Raw genomic sequence first — 25646 nt, 5'->3', positions numbered from 1 at the left:
ACAGAAGGAAAAATCAGTCAGCAAATACAAAAAATAAAAACAAATTTAAAATTAAGCAGCAAATACAAAAAATAAAATACAAATTTAAAAACAAATACAAATACAAAAAATTCAAAATCAAATTTATAAATTCATAAAATTTAATTTTTCTCCACCCCAAAACAATGACCACAAATTCTCAACAATCTTCTGTCTTCTCATTCCATGACGCCAGTAATGACGCCCAAATGAACTTAACTCCATCTCAAGAAGATTTATCATCTTCTGCTTATTCTCCTATAATAGAAACAGAACGAGTAAAACTAATCTGGGGTACATCTATAAATGTCCAAGAAACATCAGAAAAATTTAAAGAATATATTCGTAATATTCCCGATTTCCACTTAATATTTGAAAACATGAATTTGACTAAAAATTATATTTTTAATTTAGACTGCAGTCTCTTAAACTCAAATCTAAAAAACCAAATCCATTTTTATCCTCTTGAAACTCTTCCTATTTTAGAAAACAGTCTACAAGAAATATTTCTTGAATCTTTTCCTAACACTTTTAATATTTTAAAAATTAGATGTAAAAATATTGGAAAACGGGTCAATATTAGAAATATTGACCCGAAAGATATTGACAAAATAATCAAAGTAAGCGGAATGGTATTAAGAACATCAAATGTCATACCAGAATTGAGTAAAGCTTTGTTTACTTGTATAAAATGTAAAGATGAAGTAGAAGTAGAAAGTGTAAAGGGAATAATTAATGAACCAGTTTATTGTAAATGTGAGAGTAAATTTACTTATGAAATAAAACATAATAGAGGAATTTATGAAGACAAACAAATAGTGAAAATACAAGAACTTCCTGAAAATATTCCTGATGGGACGACACCTTTGACTTTGACTGTTATTAGTAGAGATGAATTGGTAGATAGTTTGATACCTGGAGATAAAATAGAAGTGGTGGGTGTATTGAGAGCAGTGCCTGTTAGATTGAACACACATTTGAAGAAAATTAAAAGTACTTTCAGGACATATTTGGAACTTATGACTTATGAAATATCTCAACCCAAGAAGAAAGAACAAAATGATGGTCTAGATGATGGCCAAGATAATGGTCAAGATGATACCTTTGAATTTCAGAATTCTAAGCGCGATGATAAAAAGTACGAAGATTTTAAAGAATACGAAGATTTTAAAAATTTTAAGGTTGACTCTAAAACTAATATAACTGAAAATATAAACTTAGAAAATATAAACTTGGAAAATATAAACTTGGAAAATATTGAAAAATTGAAAAATGATCCAAATTTATATGAAATTTTATATTCTTCTATTGCCCCGTCTGTATGTGGAATGGAATCTGTAAAGAAAGCTCTACTTCTACAATTATTTGGAGGAGTAAGAAAAGAATTAGGAAATTCTAGACTTAGAGGAGACATAAACATTTTATTAGCAGGAGATCCTGGTATTTCTAAATCTCAATTACTAAGTTTTATTAATAGAATTTCTGAACGGGGAATGTACACAAGTGGAAAAGGCACTAGTGCAGTGGGCTTGACTGCCTCTGTCTCTAGAGACCCCGACTCTGGTCAATTTGTCCTCGAATCAGGCGCCTTGGTTTTGTCTGACAATGGGATTTGCTGTATTGACGAATTTGATAAAATGTCTGACAGCACTAGAAGCGTCTTACACGAAGTCATGGAACAACAGACTGTATCTGTAGCGAAAGCCGGTATAATTACTACACTGAATGCTAGATGTAGTATCTTAGCATCTTGTAATCCTATAGAGAGTAAATATAATCCAAAAAAGAGTATTATTGAAAATATTAATTTACCTCCTACACTTTTAAGTAGATTTGATGTGGTGTGTCTTTTAATAGACAAATATGACGAATCAAGAGACAGACAAATTGCTAATCATATTATAGGCATGTATTCTGGAGAAGAAAGTATTAAGACTATAGATATAAGCTTATTAAAGGCTTATATACAAGAAGCGAAGAAAATAAACCCGAAATTAACAGAAGAAAGTATAAAAGTCTTGAGTAAGAGTTACTGCGAATTGAGACAAATAAACAATGGAAACACAATCACTGCGACTACGAGACAATTAGAAAGTTTGATAAGATTGAGCGAAGCGCATGCGAGAATGAGGTTTAGTCGAGTAATTTTGCCGGCTGACGTGCACGAGGCACTGAGAATCGTCAAGGAATCTTTGCTTATGTACGCCATTGACCCCATAACAGGGAAAATAGACATGGACATGATCATTTCAGGACACAGTGCGAGTAAACAGAAATTATTGGCGGATTTACGGGACTGTGTGGTCAAATTATTAAAGAAAAAGAAGTATGACTTTTTAGGCTTAATTAATGAGACTAGGAGTAATGAGAAGATGATGCAAGAATGTTTAAGAGATTTGGAGAATGAAGAAATAATCTGTAAAAACAGTACAGGAGTGTATGAAATAATAAATTAAAAAGGAATTTAGTATTTAATAATATATTCAAAATGTTATAAAAATATTTATCTCTTTTTTTTCGACAAAAATATTGTAGTTTTTATATATAACAGTCTTTTGTTTTTTCTTATACGACAAATTTGAAGTTTTTTTATACGACAACATTAAAGTTTTTGTATACGAAAATATTGCAGTTTTTTTGACTTAGATTGAAATTTGTTTACATTCATTAAATTTCTCTATGGTGCTTTTTATTGTGGTAAACCCACCAAACATAAAACTTTTCCCAGTCTGTCATTTCTTTCTCATTAAAAATCTTTTTTTTTTACACTTATAATCTCTTGTATATATTTTACTACTTCTTCTGCTTTATCTCCTTCTATCGTACACTTATCATCTTTAATAGTCAATTTACACTGGTAATCCTTTTCTATTTGTTTTAAAATACATCCTTTTTGGCCTATGACTTTACCTATCTTATTATGAGGAATTGAGATCTCTTTAATTACGGGAGATAGTAAACTTCTAGTGGTGATGAGATAAGTTTTGTATTTATCAGTTTTAAGTGGTGGCGGCAAATCTTTAAAATTTTTTAAAAGTTCATTAATTTTTAAAAGTCTCTGTTTTCTGATCTCTTGGAGCATGGGCGATAAATGTTAGTGAAACATCTTATTAATTATAAAAATTAAATATATGTATATTGTAAACATGTAATGTGTATGCTGAATACAAAGACAAGTAGCGTAAGCATACAAATAATGACAGTAAACAATAATCATCCGACTTTATAATATACATAAAAAACACTAATAAGAATGGGATTAAACATGTATCATAATTTACATATTAAAACATGATATAAAAATAGTATGTGTATAAAATTTTTATTCTTGTATTTTTATTAAATTACCAAAAGATTTTCGATTTTTGAAGCAGTGGCGTGTCAAATATAAAGAAAAAAAATGTTTAATACATGATCTATGATTTCAATATTAATTGGCATCTTTTAAACACGATTAAACTTGTAAGAGCGTATTTATCTTAATTTTTTTGGTCATTAAAGATACTGTATGATAGAATCTGGCTTAATAAATTTGTTGTATTTTTTATTCTATTCTTTTAAAATGAAAAAATTAGCAAAACACATATTAAAATGTGATTTAATTTTTTTAGCTTACAATTTGTGTTTATTGCTGCGTATAAAACAAAAGCGTTGATTGATTTAATTTTAAATGTTTAAAATTTGTCTATATTAAAAAAAAGATGTTTAATAACGCGTATAATCAAAAATTATCTATAGTTCTGTAATTTTATATGTGGTAGATGCACAAATAAGGCAAAAACTTTTTAACCAAATCTATGTTCTTATCTTGATTAAAATTTTATGACCGTTTTTCTGCTAAACTTGTATATTGAATTGGTAAAAAAAATTTCATTTAATTTTAATTCGAGGTAACAAATTTTTTAATGTAATTTTTTCAATGATTTTAATGTTGTACATAACAAAGTATTTATAATTCATTGTTCTTTTTTATTAGTGTAAAATTTTTTAAACTAAATATCGTTGTCAAAAAAAAATTAATTTTTTTAATTTTAATAATACGTTTAATGCGCCTTCTTAATATCAATCTTATTAATTGAATATGAGTATTTATAAGAGCAGAGATTCTTTTATTCGAAGTATCAAATAAAGTTTTGCTAAATACTATATACTTCGTGCAAATGTTGTATAAAATTAATAAATCGTTATAGAACTTCATCAATGTAGTATTAAATCTTCTTTGTTATTATTTTTTAAGTTTGTCGATTTATATTTTATTAAAGCGTATTATATTTCAAAAAAATTTTGGATATCTAATGTAAAATATGTTTTTTTTTAATGAGCAAGACATCGGCTTAATGTCTTATAGAATTCTTACTAAACAAATTTTTCCTTGACCTTTCAATACATTGGACTTTCCCACATGATTGCAATTTTACCATGGATTATGGTTTTTGATAGCTTTATAATTAGTCTATTATGATCCATACAAAAAAAAATTGTTCTAGTGATATTTTATTGAAGCGAAGAGATCAAAGCTAGATTTATAAATTTTATAATGTTATCTATGTTTCAAAATTGATTACACCGGCTTTAAGTGCCAAGTTGGTATATTTCCTTCTAAAAACTATCCTTACGCAACAGAATTTTACAGATATGCTGTACGCACTTTCAATGCATTTAATTCTAGTTTGTAATACTCTAAAGTTTTTTTTTCATCAATATTTAATTTTAAAGCGGGACGTTTTAAGATTTTTCAAATTAAAATAGCAAAATAAGTGCCTAATAGAATTCCTATGGATCATGTAAAATTAGCTGCATATTTTATGTCGACTAAACTCTTACATGCTCATAAAACTATATCTAAAGTGTTTACTCGCGTATTGATACTATTTCTAATTTTTCATGCTTATAAAAAGACATTAGGCGAAAATTTTGCTTTTTATTTGATATTAGGGCCACGAGTCCTCCAACAGTATTTCCATACCTTTAGATACATTTGTTGTCACTAATTAATACAAAAAAAATTATCAAAAGTATAATATTGGCACTGGTTGCACTGCATCTAATTTTAGCATAAGGGAATTAAAACATTAATTATTGTAATTAAAAAAAATACAAGTTTTTAGAACTTTTTTTTGATCTTATTACTAAAATAATTTATTTTTATCTTTATAGTACATACTCTATGAGCATGTCTTAGACTTATGAATAATCTATATTTCTCATACTATTATGATTCATTATGCTTACAAAATTTAAAATATGACTCATTGGCACAAAAATAGAATCATAAGGTTGGATTTATATTTTCGACATTTGTTTGTAAAAAACGAAACGCATATTATTATTTTACCAACATTTTAATGAGACAAATAATGATTTACTTATATTTGATCAAAGTTAACTTGAATATTTATAGATTTTATGACATTAAGTCATTGTCATTAGTAAAAAATAATGACATTTTTTGAATATTTTTTTAGTTTTAGATGATCATACGGTTTTTTTTTAAAACCAAGTTCAATGTACGTCTTAATTATGTTATTGTACACGTGTTTATAAACATATGCTTCTAGATGTATTTCTTAAGGTCATGATAAAATCATCAGTTAAAAAGTATTTTAAAGACTATTTACCTGTGTAATCGCTCTATTATGTGACACATTTGTACTAAAACTAAAGAATTTTTTATTTACTTTGGCTGTAGATGTTCTAAATATCACCAAAACAATATTAAGTTGTTTAAATTAATTAATTTATTTAATTAGAAATTTTACTATTAGAAAATAAAAAATAGAGAGAAAGTTTTTTTTAAAATTACTATATGTATTTTTCTTGGAATTTATCATAATAAAACTACATTAATTTGTTTCATAGTCTTTTTAATTTATATTTCAATTTTTGAGCTCTATTTATTATACTTAAAAAACATTATAACTTATTAGATGACCTTTTATCGTGTTATTACATAAATGTTGTCCCTTTCATAAATTATTTTTATCTATAAATTTTTCAGGGTTTTTTTATTTCAGGTTCTTTTTACCGTTAAATCCATATTAGGAAAAATAACTAATATTGCCTAAATATGAATTAAATGCTCTGTGAAGATCAAAAAACATATAAAAAAGTCTTCTTATAAAGTTTCATAGAAAAAATCGTTTAATTTTTCTCATATAGTTTGAATATCGGAAGTGGGTGAGATCGCGATGAGAATTTTTTATTTGGGACAACCAATTCTCAATAGTTTATCATAGAATTCTGTTTTTTGACTTAAATATAGCTTTGAGTTCCAATAAACAGAAGTTCTTCAACAGTCGCAATATAAATGCACTGAGGAAGTATTTGTAGAGCCTATTTGAAGACTATTTGAATAAAAATAGACGAAAACCTCCCATTTTCCCCACCATTTGAGTAAGTAATGTTATGTCTTAAAAACATGATTTGTCGTTTCGCCTATATTTTCAGTAATAATTTATTTAAATCTCTCTCTTTTATTTTTCCTAGGGGAAGTTATGTGTTACAGGTAGTCATAATTATTTTGTCAGGTGGATATTAATAGTACGTTAAGCGTTATATGGGAAAACTGTGTAATTGTTCTATATCGCGCGATATTTCTATTTTTGATCATGACAAAAATCAATATATGACCTGTTGTGATCTATCAATATATTTAACTGTAACTGTAAATTAAACTTTTGACATTTTTTGATTTTTTTTTGAAATATATATTAAAATTAATGACAAATAAAAAGACCAAAAGCATGTTCTTAGCGACAGAATGCTCTAAAATATATTAAAATCAACAATTTCTTATTCAGTATAATATTATATTGATGACTTCATACAATAAAATTTTAATATAATCACCAATATAAAAAATGATCAATAAATTTATAACGATATAAACTATCTTAAACAGCAATTTTTTATTATAAAAAACTATTTATTTGTCAATAATATATTCAAATACAATATTTTTACAGGTAAATAATTAAATAAATTTAAAAGTGATTTTTTTGTCTTTTCACACTTGACAATCTTACAAATATACAAAATCTAATTTTATCAATTTAAATAAAACTTTAAAGTACTTTTATAGAAACTTATTAAAAAATTTCACGCCAGGTACTATTTTTTTTATAATTTTAGTTCTTATAATACAAATTCGAAATTGATTAAGTGTCCTTGTTTGTTTAAATTTAAGAATGTTTATTGACTTTTGATTTGTTGTTAAAATGACACGTCATGACGTTATAATAAACAAACAAATTTTGACTTGTTAAATTTTCGACTCGTAACCTTTTAAAAGTTATTTAATCCTCATTTTCAGTCCATTTAAAACTTTTTTGTTTTTTTTACAAGATTCAAAAAAATTAATTTTTAATTTATTTTTATTAATTTTTAATATAAAAATTCTAAAAAATGTCAAACTTGTTTTTTTTTCTGAAACATGTAAATATTTGTTAAGAATTATTTATTTGTTTATTATGAACGAGTTTACACACAATTTAGACAGTATTAAAAATATTTTACAAATTTACAAATTAAAAAAGAATAAACTAAATGATAATAACTTGTTAGATGAAATTAAATATCTTGTTAAGTCTAATGACAAATTAGTTGATACTTGCGATATTCAACAAGAAGTTTTAAGTGATTACATAGAAGAAAGAAGGAAGTGTTTTAATTTATCGGCTGTTGCACATATTGAATCTCTTCATAGGAAAAATAAGCTTCTTAATATTGCTGAAGATACTGAGCATGTGTTTCTTCTTAATGAATATATTAAAATTTTAGTAGAAGAGAAATCAGAGCAAGTTGACTTTCTTTTAAGTAATTACGAGACTTCCGAGTCTTTTGTAATGAATGGCAGTTTTAATTTACAGAAATATAACGGAAGATTTTTTAAATGGAAAGTTTTAGTTAAGGTTATAATAATTTGCATTTTAATATTTTACACCGCGAAGATTATCTCGTTTTTTTTATAATTAAATTTTATTTCGTATATAAAAAACATTTTGAATCATCACAAATGTTTTTTTAATAAAATTGCATGTTTTAAATTAAAAATTTTGACGTGTAAATTGAAAATTTAGAAGTTTAATACATTTTTTTTTAATTTTCGCATTTTTTAGCTTTTTCTATAAGTTTATATAATATCGGCACTGATATGTCTACTATAGTTGTTTCATTTGACTTATCGTCTTCTTCTCTTCCTTTCTTTTTTATTGTTTGCCTTGTATTTTGGAACCATTTCTGTATACTTTTTGGATGAATATTAATTAATAATGCCAAGTCTATTATAGTACTTGTACTTGGGAATTTTGTAATATCAAAGACGAGATTTAATACACAAGTTTGTAATCTTGATTTTCTTATCTGTCTGCCGTATCTTTGGTCGTATCTTGTGTATCTTGTTAATTTAAGTAGGCCTAGTATTCCTTGCCATTCTTTCGGGGATATGAACATAAGGATACTATTTTTTTAGTTTAAATACACTTGTTGTGTTTTATTATGTCAGATAACGTCATAAAATAGAAAACAAAGCTAAAAATTAATTAAATATGATTTTGAATAGGTAGAAAATATTATTTATTTTTTAGTAAAAATGGTATAAATTTGATGAAATGACAATATAAGTTAAGAGACAATAAAATGAAGCTAAAAATTTTTAATATTAAGTTTCCATTTATCTGACTAATAAACGTGTCTATTAAAATGTTGATAAACAAATATGTCAGAGATCATAATTTAATATACAATGAGATAATAAGAAGAAAGACTTTTTATAAAGATTTAAAATTTAAATTTAAAGAAATTATAAGACTAGATATAATTTAGTATGTATAAAGATTTAATATATCAAATGTACTTGTAAAATATCAAATATACTTGTAAAATATCAAATGTACTTGTAAAATATCAAATATACTTGTAAAATATCAAGTTACAAGAAGATTAAGATTTACTAAAGTATAAAGATTTAATATATCAAATATACTTGAAGAAAGTCCTTTATATTTAAATATAAAGGCACTTAGCACAAAACTGTGGCACTTATATTTGCAAATAAGCCTTTTATATATAAAACTGTGCATTTATAACTAAGACTTGTTTTTTAAATTAGAATTCGCATTTTTACAAGGCTATACTGTTTTAGTATGTATATAGATTTAATATATCAAATAATATTAAAAAAATGCGCTTTTTATTGATCAGTCTTTTAAAGCATGTTTTTTTTACACTTTCAATTTTGTTTATGCAAAATAGTATTTAAATAATCTAAAATTTATTTAGCATAAAGAAATAATAAATTTGATCAGAGATCTATAAGATTAGAAATATGAATTTTCTAAATGGACATGTACGAGATGAAATCATGAAAATAAAATAAAATGACCTACCCTTAAAATTATGACTTATAATGCATTCTTGATCAGAATCAATATTTCATACTGAGAGGAAGAAGCTTGAGATTTCTGCCCCAAATAGAACTAAAATCGACCACTTAAATTTGAGGGTCAGAAAATTATGCCTTAAAGATCCAAAAGAATTTATTCTTTTGAAATTTTCTAAACATTATTATAATTATGAATCAAGTTGATATTACCAACATAATATAAATATAATAATATTATGCTTATTTTCTTCAATTTACTTCTACTGCCGCGCACTCTATCTTGTCACACCACCTTCTATCTATGTTCTTGATTCAGATCCCTTCGCCGTGTCCCTGCTGGTGTGATCCTCTCTAAATATTATAAGAATAATATATAATAATATATAATAACAATAATAATATAATAATTATATTATTAATTTATTAGTAATAATTATATTATTATTTATCATATATATAAAAGAATTTTATTTAATTTTTTACCCCTCTTTTTTGTGACTTTGAAATTTCTAAACTATTTATTTTGGCCTTAGAAGTTTTTACAATATCATATATAGATTTAATGTTTTGATTTGATAATTGTAAGTGCGTGTACTGTATGTTAATACATTTTGATTTTAATTCTTTGTTTTGTAAAACTCAGTTCCAAAATATCGTCAGAATCGTTTTTTAGAATTTATTTAACCCTTCTACGAAAAATCCTAAAAACAATTAACAGAAGAAGAAATTGAATGTAAGTATCAAAAACTGAGCTTTAAGAGTTCTAAAATTATCCCATAAAGATTCTTCTGTGTTTTTAACTTCATTTTACTCTCTATATGTCACTAAAAAGTATTTTTAAATATTATGTCTAAACTCTGTCAAATTCAATCATCCCAAAATGGAAACTTTACAAAATTTAAGAATGAAAGACATATTAAAAAACTAAACATTTAGATCCCGTTTTCAAAACGGGAAAGCATACGCTAGTCATATATATAAAAGAATTTTTATTTAATTTTTTACCCCTCTTTTTTTGTCAATTTGAAATTTTTAAACTATATATATTAGGCTTTCTATGTTATTTAAATATCAAATATAGATTTATGGCGATAATTTGACTATTCTAAGTGTGTATGTTATTAGTTAATACTTTTTAATTTTAATTATTATTTTTGTTAAACTCGGTTCCAAAATATCGTCAGAATCGTTTTTTAGAATTTATTTGACCCTTCCACGAAAAATTGTAAAAACATTTGACCAACTATAATTTTGAATAAAAGTGTTAAAAATTGAGCTTTAGGAGTTTTCAAAATTATTTCAATGAAACTTATAAGTGTTTTAAACTCAACTTAATCATTCTATGCCACTAAAAAGTATTTTTGAAAAAAGACGTCTTCATCCTGTCAAATTCAATCATCCTAAAATGGAAACTTAACAAAATTAAAAGAGGAAATACATATTAAAAAACTAAACATTTCGATCCCGTTTTCAAAACGGGAAAGCATACGCTAGTAATTATATAATTATATTATGAAGTTTTGTTCTTTCTTGACCCTTTTATGGGCTTACCAAAGGAATCAATTTACACTGCTTTTTCTAGAGTCTTCACCACTAGAGTAAAATTATATAGTAAGAAAATTGCACTAGAAAAACAAATAAATGAGAAGATTAAAGAGCAGCAAGTACTAAAAACCATTTTACAACAAGAAGACAAGTTGCCTCTTAAAGAGTTCTCTTTCTCCTTGAGTAAGGGCCCTGACACATATTTCGAGATATTAGAAATATCTCGAAATAATAAAAATGAAGAAGACAGTGGCTTAGTTTACAAGGCCAGAAGGGTCTACCAGTCATATAAAGACAGTACAAAGATGACCTATCTCTGTGAGATAAAGAAGACAGAGTATTTTATTACAGCAGAGGATGGAGTCCAATGGAAAGGACAAGATGTGTGGAAAGAGTTTAGTGAGAATTTTAAGAATACGATTGAGTTTAAGAATATTGAACATTTCTTCGGGTTAACTTACAAACCAGTACAAACAAGACTTGAGAAGATTAATGAAACAAAGCAAAAAAGATAAAAACAAAACTTAATAATAAAGCTAATACAATATTATATAGACATTTTAATAATATCTAAATATTATAATAAAAACATTTTAATTATATCTAAATATTATAATATTAATATAGACATTTTAATTATATTTAGATATTATTTATGCCCTCTTTTTATGCTTGAAAATTTCTTAAAAGACATTAGGGCAAAAATAAAAAAAATAGAAACACAAAATGAACAATTAAAAATATTTAATTATAAATTAGAATCTTTATTAGTCTCAATAGACACATATTCTATAGAAAAAGAAACTAAAGAAGAAAAAGTCTCTTATAAAAGACTCACACCAGATTTGGAAAGAGTCAGCAAAATATTAAAAAAAGAAGAAACCAGTAAAATAAATAAGAAACATTTACAAGAAGAAAGAATCAAAATAGAAGAAATTATACCACCAGACATGTCTCATTCTCTGCTAGACACAAGTTTATTATTTGATACTAAAAATGATTTATTGAGCAGAGCCCTGGCAGATTCAAATATTAAAAAATCAAGTAAAGGCCACTTGATCAAAATACTCGAGATTTTAGAGAGCCACAAGGACGGGATCTTATGGGAAGAAATAATCAAAAAAAGCGGAGTGCCGAGATACAAATGTATAGAAATATTGAACTGTCTAGGGAAGACTGATCCACCTATAATGATAAAGAGACGAGATAAAGGATTTACATGTTACATAAATAAGAACAAATAAAGAATCAAAAATTTATTAGTACTGTATTAATAAATAAACCAGTACATTTTTATTACTAAAAAATAAACTAGTATTTATTTATGCTAAAAAATAAACTAGTATTTTTTATTTATGCTAAAGAATAAACAAATTGTAAATGCATAAACAAACAAATTAATAACTGCATAAACAAACAAATTGTAAATGCAAAAACAAATTGATTTTACAAATTTATAAATAAATCACATTTATTCATAATATTTTAAAATGTCTTTTTTGATGCCCTCATTTTTTATGTTAGAAATAGAAAAAATTATTCAAAACCTGCATAAACAAAAAGTAGAGGAAAATTACGAAAAATACTCTTCTTTAATAAACATCTCAGACGACTACAAAAACAAATCCAAAATCTTCAAACTTATAAAAGAAAACTCTTCTGATTATTCCTTATCATTCCCTTTAATTTTCCAATTAACCACAAAACTAAAAAATAATTACGAAGATCTTTTAATTCTCGAAATTTTAGAATATTTCAAAAATCTAAAAAATTCAAAAGAAATCGAATGGATTACAAAAATCATTTTTTTAATTTTAGATTTATCAAAAGATAAAAAAAAGAACAACGAGATAAAATTATTAATACTTGAAAATATTAGAATATGTTCTGAACATATTAATATTACTAATTATTTGTATAATTTTATGATGAACGAAAGTTCATCAGAAATAGTTTATGCTATATTGATGTTTATACCAGAAATTAGTGACGTATTTATTAGATCATCAGTGAAACAAACAAATTCGCAAATATTGAAAAATACGGGACAAGTTTTAGTAAATTTGAGTCAAAGTCAAAAAATCAAATTTCTAAATTATAAATATTTTGATATATTTTTAGATTCAGAATATTATTATTTAAGGAATTGTTATTTAGAGATAATTTATAATGTAGTAGAATGTTATAAAGAAGATTTAGAAGAAATTAATAATATTTTGAATATTTTAAAAGAGAGATTAAATGATATTTATTTTAATGTGAGATATAGAGCCCTGACCTTGTTGGGACAATTATTTGAGAATAATAGTATACCATTAGAGAAGAGAAATGAGATAATTAAGAGTATAGGAGAGAGGATATTAGATAAGACAGTATTAGTAAGAAAGAAAGCAGTGTCAATTTGTAATAATTTATTAATTAATAATCCTTTTATAACTGAAGAGAGTCTCAAAGAAGCCCATTTAAATAACAGAGTAAATAATGATTATAAAAATATAAATATGACTCATGTAGTAAAAGACAATGTGAATAATAATATAAAAAATAAAGATGAAAATAATATAAATATGACTCATGTAGTAAAAGACAATGTGAATAATAAATTAAATAATGATAAAATAGATCTTGATAAAATAGATAATAATGTAGATAATGATAGAATAAAATACTATAAAGATTTAAAGGAATTCCATGACATCATAAAATCAATCTTAGATAAAGTCATGAGTTTATTAAATTCTGGTCAAGTACAAGATAATCAAATCTTCCTTGATTTTGTCAAATTATGTCTTTATTTCGACATAGAAGGATCTAAAGATTCCTTCTCTCAGACTTTTGATTTGATTTGGGAAAATGACTCAATAATTTCTTGTTTTAAAGATATTATCATAAGATTAAAATCCAGAAAAATCTCAATAATTAATTTCCTTAAGAAATTTATAACTGAAAAACCTTCTGAATCATATTTAAAAATAATTAGAGAATTATATAAAAGAGGTATAATTAATATTTATGAAGATTTAATATCTGAAATTATGTCAAGTAAATCTTCATATTCAGAGTCATCTTCTTATTTATTATATTGCTTAGGTAGATATATAGAAAATTCAAGATATTTTAAATTATTAAATATTGTCACTGAAATATTATTCAGTGTAAAAAATACAGAAGAATTATGTCAAGGATTAAAGATTTACTCAAATATATTGAAATGTAAAATAAAGAAAAAAGAAGATAATAATTCAGAAATATGTAATCTTGTAATACACAATCTAATAAAAATGATCTTTTTAGATTATTGTGTAATTCAAGACAGTATAAATTTGATATACAAAATTAGTAAAAATCCTGAACATTTTATTAAGATTTTGTTTGTTAAGATGAGTCATAAGAATATTAATTTATTAAAATTAGTGTATAGTGTCGGATGTATAGGAATTAGTCATATGAAATATTTAGAGATATTAGAGAAAGTATATAAAAATAAGAAAGAGAAGATTAATATGACAGTACCTGAAGAAATTAAAGAGAGAAGGAAGAGTATAAATGCGTCAAGAATCAGTTTACAATCTTTTTTAGAAGAAGATGAAGAAAAATCAAAGATTTTTAAGGAATCAGAAGATTTATTAGAAGATAAAACAGAAGAAGAAATCTCAGATTTCTTCTTTTATTTAAAAGAGCATGATATTTTGTATAACAAAGAGAGTTTACTTTATGAATTCAGTCAAATGATACCCAATTTCATTACAAATAATATTAATAATAGAGAAAACCATGACAAATCTAATCAAGACAAATCTAATTATACTGAAAACCATGATAATAATAATCAAGAAAAATCTAATCAAGACAAATCTATTCAAGACAAATTTAATCAAGACAAGACTAATCAAGACAAATCTAATCAAGACAAATTTAATCAAGACAAATCTATTAATATTAGTAATGTTGATTTGGAAGAAGTAAGTCACTTGGCTTTATTTATGCTTATGTGTATAAGTTCAGAATATTTCCTAGAACATAAGATTTTATTCCTTAAATCTTTCACTAATAGAAATCTCAAAATTAGAGCCAATGCTGTCATTGCCATGGGCGACTTCCTTCTGTCTTACAATTCCTTAGTAGAAAATGACACTAAATTATTATTTGACTGTTTACAAGATGAAGACATTTCTGTAAGGAAGAATTCCCTCCTGACTATTTATAATTTACTAAGGAGGAATATTCTCAGACTTGGTTCTAATTCTGTTTATCTTACTAATTTGATTTATGATGAGAATGAAGAGATTAAGAATATTAGTAGGAATATTATTATTAATTTATCAGAGAGTAGTCATTTTATTACTACTGTAGTTTATGAGAAGATTAGTAGTAGTGTAGAAGGATATGATAAGTTTATAGAGTTCTTTAACCCACTTCTTAAAGATAGAAGTAGAGAGACGATATTCCTTAAGTTACTTAGGGCGGAGACGAATAAAGAAGTAATGAGATTTATGTATAACAAATTTGGATTTAATGAAAAGTTTATAGAAGACATAAAACACATAGAAGAATTTAAGCAATTAGAAATTAATACAAGTTAAAATAACTTATATATATAATATTTTATATAATAATAATATTTTATATAGTACGATTAGATAATAAGAAGAAAACAATATTTATAATAATTACACTATATTAAATATAGTATAATAATAATACTATATTTAATATATAAAATATATTAGTATTATTAAATATATATAGTTTAATTCTAATGTTGATCCCATGGGGCTTGCTTAAAAACTGTAGTGTGAGGGATCTTCCCATACATTCTTCTATGGGCCTCATGAATATGAGAAGGAAGAAGCGCCCCCTCTTCATTCTTCTCTTTTTGTATTTCCTTGGCTAATTCCACCATCTCCCCCACGTAGATCTTCGCCAGTCCACTGACTGCTATGACCAAATTCGGATTTACAGCCTGGCCGATGACTGAGGCTATAAATTTCTTCACTACATTTTTAGGGAAATTTGATCTTCTAAATGTCTCATACCTGAGGAGTTCCTCCTCAGGGAGATCATCAATAGCCCCTTGGTATTTAGAGAAGTCTTCATTGTATTCTGAGTCTGAAGTATTTAAATCTAGTGCTTCTGATTCTTCGTCACTAATATTTTCATTTTTAGTTATTTCTTCCTTCATTTTAAAAGGGAAAATAAATAAAATAAATATTTAATTATGTAAAAACTGTATTTTGTAAATATTTAATTATGTATAAATGTCTTATTTTATTTTAAATTAAACTATTATACCAAATTTAAATATTTTATTAAGTTAATCAAGTATATTTATTTTAGATTTCTTCTCTGCTTGGTTGTGGGGACTAAATGAAATATAAAAGGACTATCTTGATAATAAAACCCTATTCTTTCAAATTGTAAATGTCTTTCTAATTTTAAGAAAATCACTGCTTCCTCCGCATAATAAAAGATCTCCTTCTTAGAGTCAGGATTGATCTCGTCATTCTTCAGAATATTCTCATACTCCACTGTCTTTACTAAAACACTCCCCAATTCAGAAATCCAGGATATTTTACTACTAGTAGATTTATAATCTCCTTCTAGATTTAAATCTACTTTAATAATCTTCTCATTCATAATCTTCTCTTTTACTATCGCATTTCCCCAATTCATAAGTGTAAATTCTTCATTAATTTCTAAAGACAAGGCATCTTCCAGAGAAATGAGGAGAGACCCAGAAAAAAAGACTCTTTTATTTCCTAAAGAAGGATTCTTTTTATGTAAAGGGATTTCTCTATAAAAATCCTTATCTAGATTATTAATCTTAATTCTAAAACACCCTTCTCTGGGTACTGCCATGAATCTGGGGCTTACTGGGTCTATCATCTTCTTATTCATGGCCCATATCTTATCCCATGTTATAATATTAGTCTTATTTGATGACCCTTGTAAATTTATATATTCTTTAAGGGTATTCATTTCTAGACCAAGTCTCTTTATTCCTTGTACTGTAGACAATCTCGGGTCATCCCAGCCTGAGACTTCTTTATCTTGTATTAATTTCTCTATCTTCCTTTTACTTAGTAAAGTATCAGCCAGATTTAATTTAGAGAAATCTCTTAATAAAACACTGTCTAAATTTAAAACATTCAGAAACCACTTGTATTGTTCATTTCTATCTTTGTACTCGTCAGCTCTGGCCACAAGTGTCACTCCTTCTAAAGAGTCAATTAATGGGCACACGAAATCATAAGTCGGGTATGCTTTGTACTTGTCATTTCTACAATGTTCTTTATTAGTGCATCTGTAGATTACTGGGTCTCTCATCGTCTTATTCAAATTTGACATATCTATCTTGGCCCTTAAACAAAAAGTGCTTATTTCTCCTTGTAACATTTTATTAAATATCTCTAAATTGTAGTCTACAGTATTATTCCTTGATTTTGATTCTATTCCATTGAACCTTTCATTTCTCATTGTCTCTTGGTCTGTGTCATCGACATAAGCCAAATTTCTATTAATTAAAAATAAAGCTTTATCTACTAAATAATCAAAATAATCACTACTGTGAGTGATACTAGACACAGAAATATTCAGTGTTTTTAAATCTTTAAGTATTTCTTTCTCGTATCTCTCATAATCCTTAATAGGATTAGTATCATCAAATCTCAATAATAACTTACCATTAGAATTAGTGGCAAGATTGTAATTCACAAGAAGAGCCTTGACATGACCAATGTGAAGACAGCCAGAGGGCTCTGGGCAGAAACGAGTCACCAGGGGAGAAGAAACTTGATTCTTTGGTTCTTTTGGCTTTTTATCTTTAGTATTGAAATTCTTAAGAAAAGGCTTGTTGGATTTGAAAGCGGAGTCGTAAATATTTCTGAGATTTGAGAGGGGAAGATCTTTGTCCTTGAAAATCTTCAAAGTGAGTGGGTCTGAATTTATAAGACAGAAAATTATGTCATTTACTAAATTATTAGAGGAATCTAGAGAGTCATTGAGATTAAACAGGGTCTGCTTTATGTTTAAAGGATCTGGATTTAGTAAGTCTTGTAAATTAATATCTTTAGGAATATCGAGATCTTTACTGATAGATAAATCTTTGAGATAATTTTCTAGACTTTTTTCTTCGTTGGTGGGGATTTTTTGATTATATTTGTGAATTAACAAATACTGAAGAAAATCCAACTTTTTTGTATCTGTCATTTATGGGGTAAAATCAAGAAAAGAATGTTTGAATTTAGTACAAATAATATTTTAACTACTATTGCGTCTAAAATAGTATATACTTTTGTAATTTATATGAGTATTTTGTCAAGCTGTTTAGACTTATTATAAAAAGTTTCTTTATGTCTATGATAATATCTAGGAATCATATAAAATGTAATCCAGCATTATCAGTAAAGTGCATCTTTGAATTTGTTAAAAAACAAACAAAATCTAATGCAAGTAGAAAATACTACACAAAGTTCATCTTGTTTTCTGTGCAAGTTGAGGTAAAAAGACCTTTACATAGGAATTTTGAGGATTGTATTGAAAATGTCCTTCATTTGTTACTGTGAGATTCTTACTTACTAAAATTCATACTGTCGTAGCCGATCAAATACTGACCAATCATATTCTTACAAATGGACAGATTTGATTGGCTACAAAAAGTATTTAAAAACATTTCCGAAAGAGGGGATGGAAAATCCAAATAAAACATTTGACACATACTATTAACTTACAATAGCTGCAAGCTCTGCTGTGGCCATAGGGCTTAGGCACGAAATACGCTTTCCATTGATATCTAAAATTGCATCCATTATCTTCTTGCGACGAAAATACTTCTCGTGCGTTTAAATAAATCTTGAGTACATCTTCGCACTAGCTCAAAGGTCTCCACAATCATCTGTATTGCACACACAGTCACATCAAAAGTCCGCATTTTGATGCGACTGCATTGACCACTAGTTTCAATCCCATGATAATGAATCCTCTATGATAGTGTCCTCGAGACTTTCTATTGCTCTACTTCTTCTGGTTACTAAATTCCATGCCATCTTAGAAAGCACCAGCCATGGGCTACAACTAGTAGATACTTTACTATATATGATAAGTGGTTATAATATTATATCTTCTGCATTAAGCTGAGTTTCTACACTAGATGCTAATCCCCTTATGACTTAACGTATACAAGTTTCATTATTTTAACTTAGTGATTATCGTGGATATTTCCATCATCCTTGTTCTAAATAATTCATTTCATTACAATATTTTCATGCCCTGGGCTTCGAAATCTGTCTTCGACCACTTGGCCAAAGCAACTTCACAAATTTAATATACAAGACGATATGAACACCATAGAATTTGACATTTGTTTTTACTTTCAAAGTTTTTTTTCTACAATCGTGTCAACATCTTGGCAATTTCAAGCTAATATATTTTCTATCTCTTGGCTTTAACTCTTATTAATGTCCTTGTAATTCAATAAATACTTCCCAAGTTTGTTTTAATTGTATTCAATACAACTACTTATCATATTAATTATATTGTTTATATTGTCTAATTCTTTGTTTTCTTACCCACATTAAATGTCTGACAATCCAGAAGTCAATTCATTTTTATATTTTAGCAAGATCATGGAAAAAATAAGTCAAATATCTGGTAGACTAGAAATCACTGACATATTATCTTCTTATTATTCATCAATCATCTCCAAAAAGAAAGATGATCTCATTTATGTCTTATACCTCTGTACTCATACAATCTACCCAGAATACCAAAATCAACAATTAAACTTAGGTGAGAAAATAATCTTCGATGTCTTAAAAGAGTCCACTGGTAAAACAACTCAACATTTGAAAAGTGAATATTGTAAAACAGGGGATTTTGGTACTATAGGCATGACTTATAGAATCAAGAGGTTGTTCATCTCTAAGAAAACTCTAGGTGTCAAAGATGTAGTAGAAGGCTTAAGAAATATTTCAGAAATTAATGGAGTAAAATCTAGAACATCAAAAATGAGGAAAATGCTTGACTTGATTTCATTGTGTTCACCAATAGAAGTGAAATTTATGTTTCGACTTTTTGAGGAAAATCTGAAGATCAAATTCAGGCCAAAAACAGTCTTGACAGCGTTAGCTAAAGTATTTGATGATAGTTATATGGACAAAATTAAAGAAGCTTACAATCGGAGACCAGATTTAGAACAACTTACTAAAGTAATATTAGAAAAGGGAATATCTTCACTTGATTCTGATTTTGATATTGTACCAGGTATACCTCTAAAACCAATGTTGGCTCAACCTACTAAAAATATATCTAGTGCATTTAAAAGAGTAGAAAATCACAAATTTACATGTGAAAACAAATATGACGGAGAAAGAATACAAATTCATCGTCATAATAAGAAGATGACTTTGTATAGTAGAAATCTAGAGAATACAAGTGACAAGTACAGTGACGTCATAATAAAATCTAATACTGATAAAGATTTCGTGATTGACGGGGAAGTAGTGGCTTATGATCCAAATTTGAAGAAGATTTTAAGTTTCCAGAAATTGTCTACTAGAAGAAGAAAAGATTTCTCTAAGGGAGAAGGAGTGAATATTTGTGTCTTCGTGTTTGATATCCTGTTTTTTGATGGTAAAGAACTCATAAATAAAACTCTAGAAGAAAGAAGAGAAGTTTTGTACAGGGAGTTCTCGGAAGTAGAAGGCCAGTTTTATTTCTCAGAACACATAAATTGTGAAAATATTGAAGAAATTGACGAATTCTTTAAAATGTCTTGTAGTGGCAATTATGAAGGTATAATGATCAAGATATTAGGAGAAGGATCAAATTACATACCATCTTTGAGATGTAATTCGTGGATCAAGTTAAAAAAGGATTATATTGACAATGCGTCAGATTCATTTGATCTTGTTGTTATAGGAGCTTATTATGGAAAAGGTAAGAGAACAGGATGGTATGGTGGATTTCTACTTGCGAGTTATAATGAAGAAGATGAAATATTTGAGACTGTCTGTAAAATAGGCACAGGATTTGATGACTCGACACTGAATAAGTTGTATGAAGAATTGAATAATTTTGTAGTGTCTACTCCTAGTTCTGTAAGGTATAAAGACCAGACTAAACCAGATGTGTGGATATCTCCCAAGTTTGTGTGGGAAGTCAAGGCGGCTGCTGTCTCTGTGTCTCCGATTTATTGCTGTGGATTGTATGAGGACAAAGGATATTCACTAAGATTCCCTAGATTCCTGAAAGAAAGGGAAGATAAAAAGGCGACTGATGCTACGACTTCTAATCAAATAATAATGAATTATAAAGAATATGAACAAGAAGGCAAGGCTGGAGAAGAAATATAAGCACTAATAAATCTTAAATATATAACTAAATTTAGACTTATATTAAATCCACATAGACTATTAGATCTTTATCGTCCAGGAGAAAATAGCGTGAGAAGGACTAGGAATATCTTGTTAATTCAATGTATAAGATTAATATTATTTCAAAATTAAATCTAATAAATTTTTGTATACCAACTTATCTATACTTATAGTGTAGTTGGTATAAGATTCAGTGCTATAGAATTTGTTTGATTCTGATCTATTTTATCTTTTGCCTATAAATTTGTTTGCTTATGACCCTCAAATGCCAAACATGGAAGAAAAGGAATATTCCTACTCATTAATAGACGAAAAAAAGTACTACACTTCCACAATAACAAGCATCCCTACAAATCTAACAATAATGAAAAAATCAGACATTCCTTTTACTGTAAACATATCTCCTGAATTATTCAACGAGGAAGATATTCCCATCTCAGACGAGGAGATCATAAGATGCTCATCTTGCAAATCGTACATAAATCCATTTATCCAAATATTATCTCCTGGTTTCAAGTGGAAATGCAATATTTGTCTCAGTCTGAACGAACTGACTTCGCCTTTCTTCATGACTAACAGGAAAATGGCTTATCAAAATACAGACAAATTTAAACTGGAAGAAAATGCTATAACAAATTATAACTCGTATGACAGAGTAGAACTGAGATCTACTGTATACGACACATATGCTCCTGACACATATCTGGTGAGATCTCCATCTCCCTTGACATTTTGTTTCTTAATAGAAATAACTTACGAGAGTCTTAAAAATGAAATGTATCAAGTCATTATAAATACAATACTGGATTCTATAGACTCATCTGCATTTGACCCGAGATCAAAAATGATGTTCATGTTCTTCAATTCTGAAATACATTTGTTAGATAAGAAAATGAATCTTACAGTCATAACTGACACGTCATTTGTGCCTTATTTTATAAAAGACGACTATCTTTTCAGTCTCAACGAGAAAATTCAATTTGATAATTTGACTAGACACTTCTTAGAAATGAAAAGTACAAAGAATAATTACGGGGACTGTCTCAAGACTGCGCACTCTATCGTCTGTAAATCTGGCGCCATGATCTTGTCTTTTTTGTGCACTCCGCCTAATTTCGGGCCGGGCGCCATAAATCCAAGTAAATCTCTGAAAACTGACAATATCTTCTATAAGGAACTTTCTCAATTATTTTCTAAACATTTGATCTCTGTTACACAGTTCTTATTCCCTAAACTGAATATAGATCTGCCTACTCTGTCTGTCTTATCTAAATCTACTGGTGGTATGCTTTATTATTATCCAAATTTCGACGGATCAGATCTGGTCTTCGCTACAAAACTGAATAAAGATTTGGTGGATTATTTCGATCTTAGGATGAGTCACGACTCTGTGTGTAGAATAAAAACTAGTAAAGATGTATTCATCAAGGAATATAATGGATCTCTGACTCAGAGAACTATCGATTTACTCTCTTTCCCTGGGTTCTTACCACCACATACATTCAATATTGATTTAGAAGTAGTCGACAATATCAAGGCAGATGGAATTTCAGTCCAAGTCGCACTTATGCGCACTACTAAAAATGGGACAAGGATGATCAGAGTCATAAACTTCAAGATTCCTGTCTATGATATTCCATTTTATGAATCAATAGATTCTTACGCTATTTCTAGATCTCTGGCTCTTAAATCTTTCTATCATGAAATCCAGAAAAAGGAATCAGGTTCGGCTTATATTTCGGCCAGTCTTATTTCCATCTTAAGAGCTTATTCTAAGACTACAAATTCATTCAATGTCAACAATCTACCTGACAAACTGAGTCATCTTCCTCTACTAGTCCTATCTCTTTGTAAATCTATTCCTCTGCGGCCTGTATCTTATACTCCTCTGGATTTTAGATCTTACTACATGTATTTATTAGGTAACTCATATCCAAATCTAATTGATACCATAATTTACCCTACTTTATTGCCTTTACATCATGAAGAAATTTCTCAACAAAATCTAACTCTCGATTGTTTAGAAACTAATGGACTGTATTTACTAGATACAGGTGTGACCATATATTTCTTTATTGGTAAAGATTGTCCACAAGAAATTTCCGACTTATTATTCGATCCTGATCAAATGACTGGTAGATTTATATTTGATCCACCAGAAAATGATTTTAGTATGAGAGTTATAGAAATAATCAATGATCTAAAAAAAGACAGATTTCTTAATCCATTTTATGTTTTTATAAAAGACGATGGTAGTGCAAATTTACAAAGAGAAATATTCTTTACACATTTTTATGAAGATAGTCTTCATGGAATGCCGTCTTATGCAAAATTTGTTGAGATGATAAAAAATAGCATATAATAAAAAATCAATATTTTATGCAAATTGTGTCTTTTTATAGTTTTTATGCATGAATAAAACAGTTTGTTTGTTCAAAGAAACAAACTAATTAAAAGTATATAAACCTTAAAAAATTAAAAAACATAAAAAAAAGTGTAAGAATGAATTTACTTTAAAGGACAAGAAGAACCCTTCATTAGGTTGTACAGAAGTTCAAACAAGTGCGAATATTATTTATTCTACTACTTTAAAAAGTTTTGAGTGCAGCAAGCTCCGCCGTATTCATTTGACATTGCTCAAAAGAACAATTACCATAGGCTTGTTAAAAAAGTTATAGCCAATATGATTATTAAGCATGATAATAGAGTCTGAAAGAGAGACTTTATTATACAATACAAATATAGGCACTATAATCTTTACCTACATATTTAATTTTATGGGCTTATTTATACGTAGTCTCACACTAATTTCGTCCACCGTGTTACAGAATCCCAATCAATTAGGCCAAGAAAGCTTTTCTTTACTTGGTCTATTTATCTCGAAGAAGCCCGTCTAAAAAATAAAAGCCAGGGCCTTTTCTCATAGAATTACTGCAATTACTAGAGTGGCACTAATTTACGACTTTTTGAAAACCCAGGAGGTTGCTCTCCACACAAGTTTCATAAATCAACTTCAAGAATACCCGTTTATCTTTTTCGCTTAAATACAACGGTTCTCGTCGCATGGACTTGATTAATTTGTGCATCCTAATTTATGGCAAGATGAGATTGTGTTAAATTGCCCTTCAATTTTCTCAGTGCTTATTCAATCCCCCGCGTAATGACGTAATAATAAATCACATGAATTTTGATTGCCAAAATTTAAACGACTCTCAAATTCAAACATCCCCAGAAAATAAGTCATTTGATGAATCTCATGGACTATAAGTGTTATGTAAAAAGTATCAAAGTTGTGCACGTTGATACACATAATGGACAAGTAATGTCTAACTATTTACACGTTTCATTTTACTTTAAATTATTTATTTTTTCTTATGTTTTATTGAGTCGCCTTATTACACTCTCTGTGATCCGGCATGTAGCCTGATCCGAAGTAGAAGAGGGTGAGTCTAAGTTAACATATTTATTTGAGTTGTTATCTTTTTTGTTGCTCATCGGAATTGTGTGTTAGGGGTAAATTCCGTTTAAATAGTTAATTAGATTAACTGTCAAACTCTTTGAGATATAAACAAACAAACAAGAAACCAAAGTTCTACTAAAGTAGTAGTACTTCATGTGGCATGCACTTTTCCTACTTTTAGTTTGTGCATGTCAAATGTTCAATGTTTGTTTACACTACTTCGAGATGTTTGACAGGTCCAATTATTATTGTTTAACTGGAAGCCGTATCGTCAGTGCAGGTCTGCAGCCTGACACTCTCCCCTCCTTCGAAAGAATCCAATCTATTGGATCTGACTCTTCAATTTTCATTAAGTCTTTTCGATTCACTGAGTATCGCATTCCATTTAAACCTTCAATTTCATAGTTTCCATTCTTCCCTTTTTTTATGACTTTATAGATTCCATCAAAGTTTGCATCTAACTTATTCTCTTTTTCAGTTAACAGTTTTTTCCTTCTTACGTAATCATTTTCTTCAATATCGTCAGGGCTTCTACCTTTTTTAACCTTTGTTATTTCTTTTGCACGTATTTCTTTTTCTTCATTTATCATTAGTTTCCGAAATTCGTTTAATCTCTCGACTATAAGGCCATTATCTTCAAGGATGTTATCATCTATCTTAGCCTCTAAAAACGAATTTGGTAATCTCCCATATAAAAGTTCATACGGTGACCTTTTAGATTGTTTTCTTGGAGATATTCGGTAAGCAAATATCGCATAGGGGAGGTATTCATCCCACTGTTTCCACCTACCATCAACTAATTTAGCTAGTTTACCTATCAAGGTTTGATTAGTGCGCTCTGCCAACCCATTACATTTCGGGTTGTAAC

At 27.6% G+C, this 25646-nt stretch overlaps 11 protein-coding genes across 11 annotated transcripts; 7 read left to right on the top strand and 4 right to left on the bottom strand.

The window, feature by feature from the left end:
- Positions 1 to 164: 164 nt before the first annotated feature.
- VNE69_12079 (DNA replication licensing factor MCM4) lies at positions 165 to 2474 on the top strand (the record flags this gene model as incomplete). Its single annotated transcript, XM_065475167.1, has 1 exon — positions 165 to 2474. The coding sequence occupies one exon, from the start codon at positions 165 to 167 to the stop codon at positions 2472 to 2474; it is 2310 nt and encodes a 769-aa protein (XP_065331239.1).
- A 290-nt stretch (positions 2475 to 2764) lies between these two features.
- Positions 2765 to 3100, bottom strand: VNE69_12078 (polyribonucleotide nucleotidyltransferase; the record flags this gene model as incomplete). Its single annotated transcript, XM_065475166.1, has 1 exon — positions 2765 to 3100. The coding sequence occupies one exon, from the start codon at positions 3098 to 3100 to the stop codon at positions 2765 to 2767; it is 336 nt and encodes a 111-aa protein (XP_065331238.1).
- A 4387-nt stretch (positions 3101 to 7487) lies between these two features.
- On the top strand, positions 7488 to 7988 carry VNE69_12077 (uncharacterized protein; the record flags this gene model as incomplete). The annotated part of the gene is made up of 1 exon (XM_065475165.1): positions 7488 to 7988. One exon carries the CDS (start codon positions 7488 to 7490, stop codon positions 7986 to 7988), a length of 501 nt encoding a protein of 166 aa, XP_065331237.1.
- A 127-nt stretch (positions 7989 to 8115) lies between these two features.
- On the bottom strand, positions 8116 to 8469 carry VNE69_12076 (homeobox domain-containing protein 13; the record flags this gene model as incomplete). The annotated part of the gene is made up of 1 exon (XM_065475164.1): positions 8116 to 8469. One exon carries the CDS (start codon positions 8467 to 8469, stop codon positions 8116 to 8118), a length of 354 nt encoding a protein of 117 aa, XP_065331236.1.
- Positions 8470 to 10941: 2472 nt separating this feature from the next.
- On the top strand, positions 10942 to 11460 carry VNE69_12075 (uncharacterized protein; the record flags this gene model as incomplete). The annotated part of the gene is made up of 1 exon (XM_065475163.1): positions 10942 to 11460. The coding sequence occupies one exon, from the start codon at positions 10942 to 10944 to the stop codon at positions 11458 to 11460; it is 519 nt and encodes a 172-aa protein (XP_065331235.1).
- Positions 11461 to 11613: 153 nt separating this feature from the next.
- Positions 11614 to 12189, top strand: VNE69_12074 (uncharacterized protein; the record flags this gene model as incomplete). Its single annotated transcript, XM_065475162.1, has 1 exon — positions 11614 to 12189. One exon carries the CDS (start codon positions 11614 to 11616, stop codon positions 12187 to 12189), a length of 576 nt encoding a protein of 191 aa, XP_065331234.1.
- A 273-nt stretch (positions 12190 to 12462) lies between these two features.
- Positions 12463 to 15528, top strand: VNE69_12073 (condensin complex subunit 1 (CND1); the record flags this gene model as incomplete). The annotated part of the gene is made up of 1 exon (XM_065475161.1): positions 12463 to 15528. One exon carries the CDS (start codon positions 12463 to 12465, stop codon positions 15526 to 15528), a length of 3066 nt encoding a protein of 1021 aa, XP_065331233.1.
- A 173-nt stretch (positions 15529 to 15701) lies between these two features.
- On the bottom strand, positions 15702 to 16127 carry VNE69_12072 (transcription initiation factor TFIID subunit 11 (TAF11); the record flags this gene model as incomplete). Its single annotated transcript, XM_065475160.1, has 1 exon — positions 15702 to 16127. One exon carries the CDS (start codon positions 16125 to 16127, stop codon positions 15702 to 15704), a length of 426 nt encoding a protein of 141 aa, XP_065331232.1.
- Positions 16128 to 16273: 146 nt separating this feature from the next.
- Positions 16274 to 18154, bottom strand: VNE69_12071 (glutamate-tRNA ligase (EARS1); the record flags this gene model as incomplete). Its single annotated transcript, XM_065475159.1, has 1 exon — positions 16274 to 18154. One exon carries the CDS (start codon positions 18152 to 18154, stop codon positions 16274 to 16276), a length of 1881 nt encoding a protein of 626 aa, XP_065331231.1.
- Positions 18155 to 19521: 1367 nt separating this feature from the next.
- On the top strand, positions 19522 to 21297 carry VNE69_12070 (DNA ligase 1 (DNLI1); the record flags this gene model as incomplete). The annotated part of the gene is made up of 1 exon (XM_065475158.1): positions 19522 to 21297. The coding sequence occupies one exon, from the start codon at positions 19522 to 19524 to the stop codon at positions 21295 to 21297; it is 1776 nt and encodes a 591-aa protein (XP_065331230.1).
- A 286-nt stretch (positions 21298 to 21583) lies between these two features.
- Positions 21584 to 23680, top strand: VNE69_12069 (protein transport protein SEC24; the record flags this gene model as incomplete). The annotated part of the gene is made up of 1 exon (XM_065475157.1): positions 21584 to 23680. One exon carries the CDS (start codon positions 21584 to 21586, stop codon positions 23678 to 23680), a length of 2097 nt encoding a protein of 698 aa, XP_065331229.1.
- Between the last annotated feature and the right edge of the window lie 1966 nt (positions 23681 to 25646).

This window comes from Vairimorpha necatrix, chromosome 12 (genome assembly GCF_036630325.1).
Source record: "Vairimorpha necatrix chromosome 12, complete sequence".
Classification (NCBI taxonomy): domain Eukaryota; kingdom Fungi; phylum Microsporidia; family Nosematidae; genus Vairimorpha; species Vairimorpha necatrix.
Note: the sequence above shows the minus strand (reverse complement) of the source record. Positions and strands in the feature narration are given on the sequence as shown.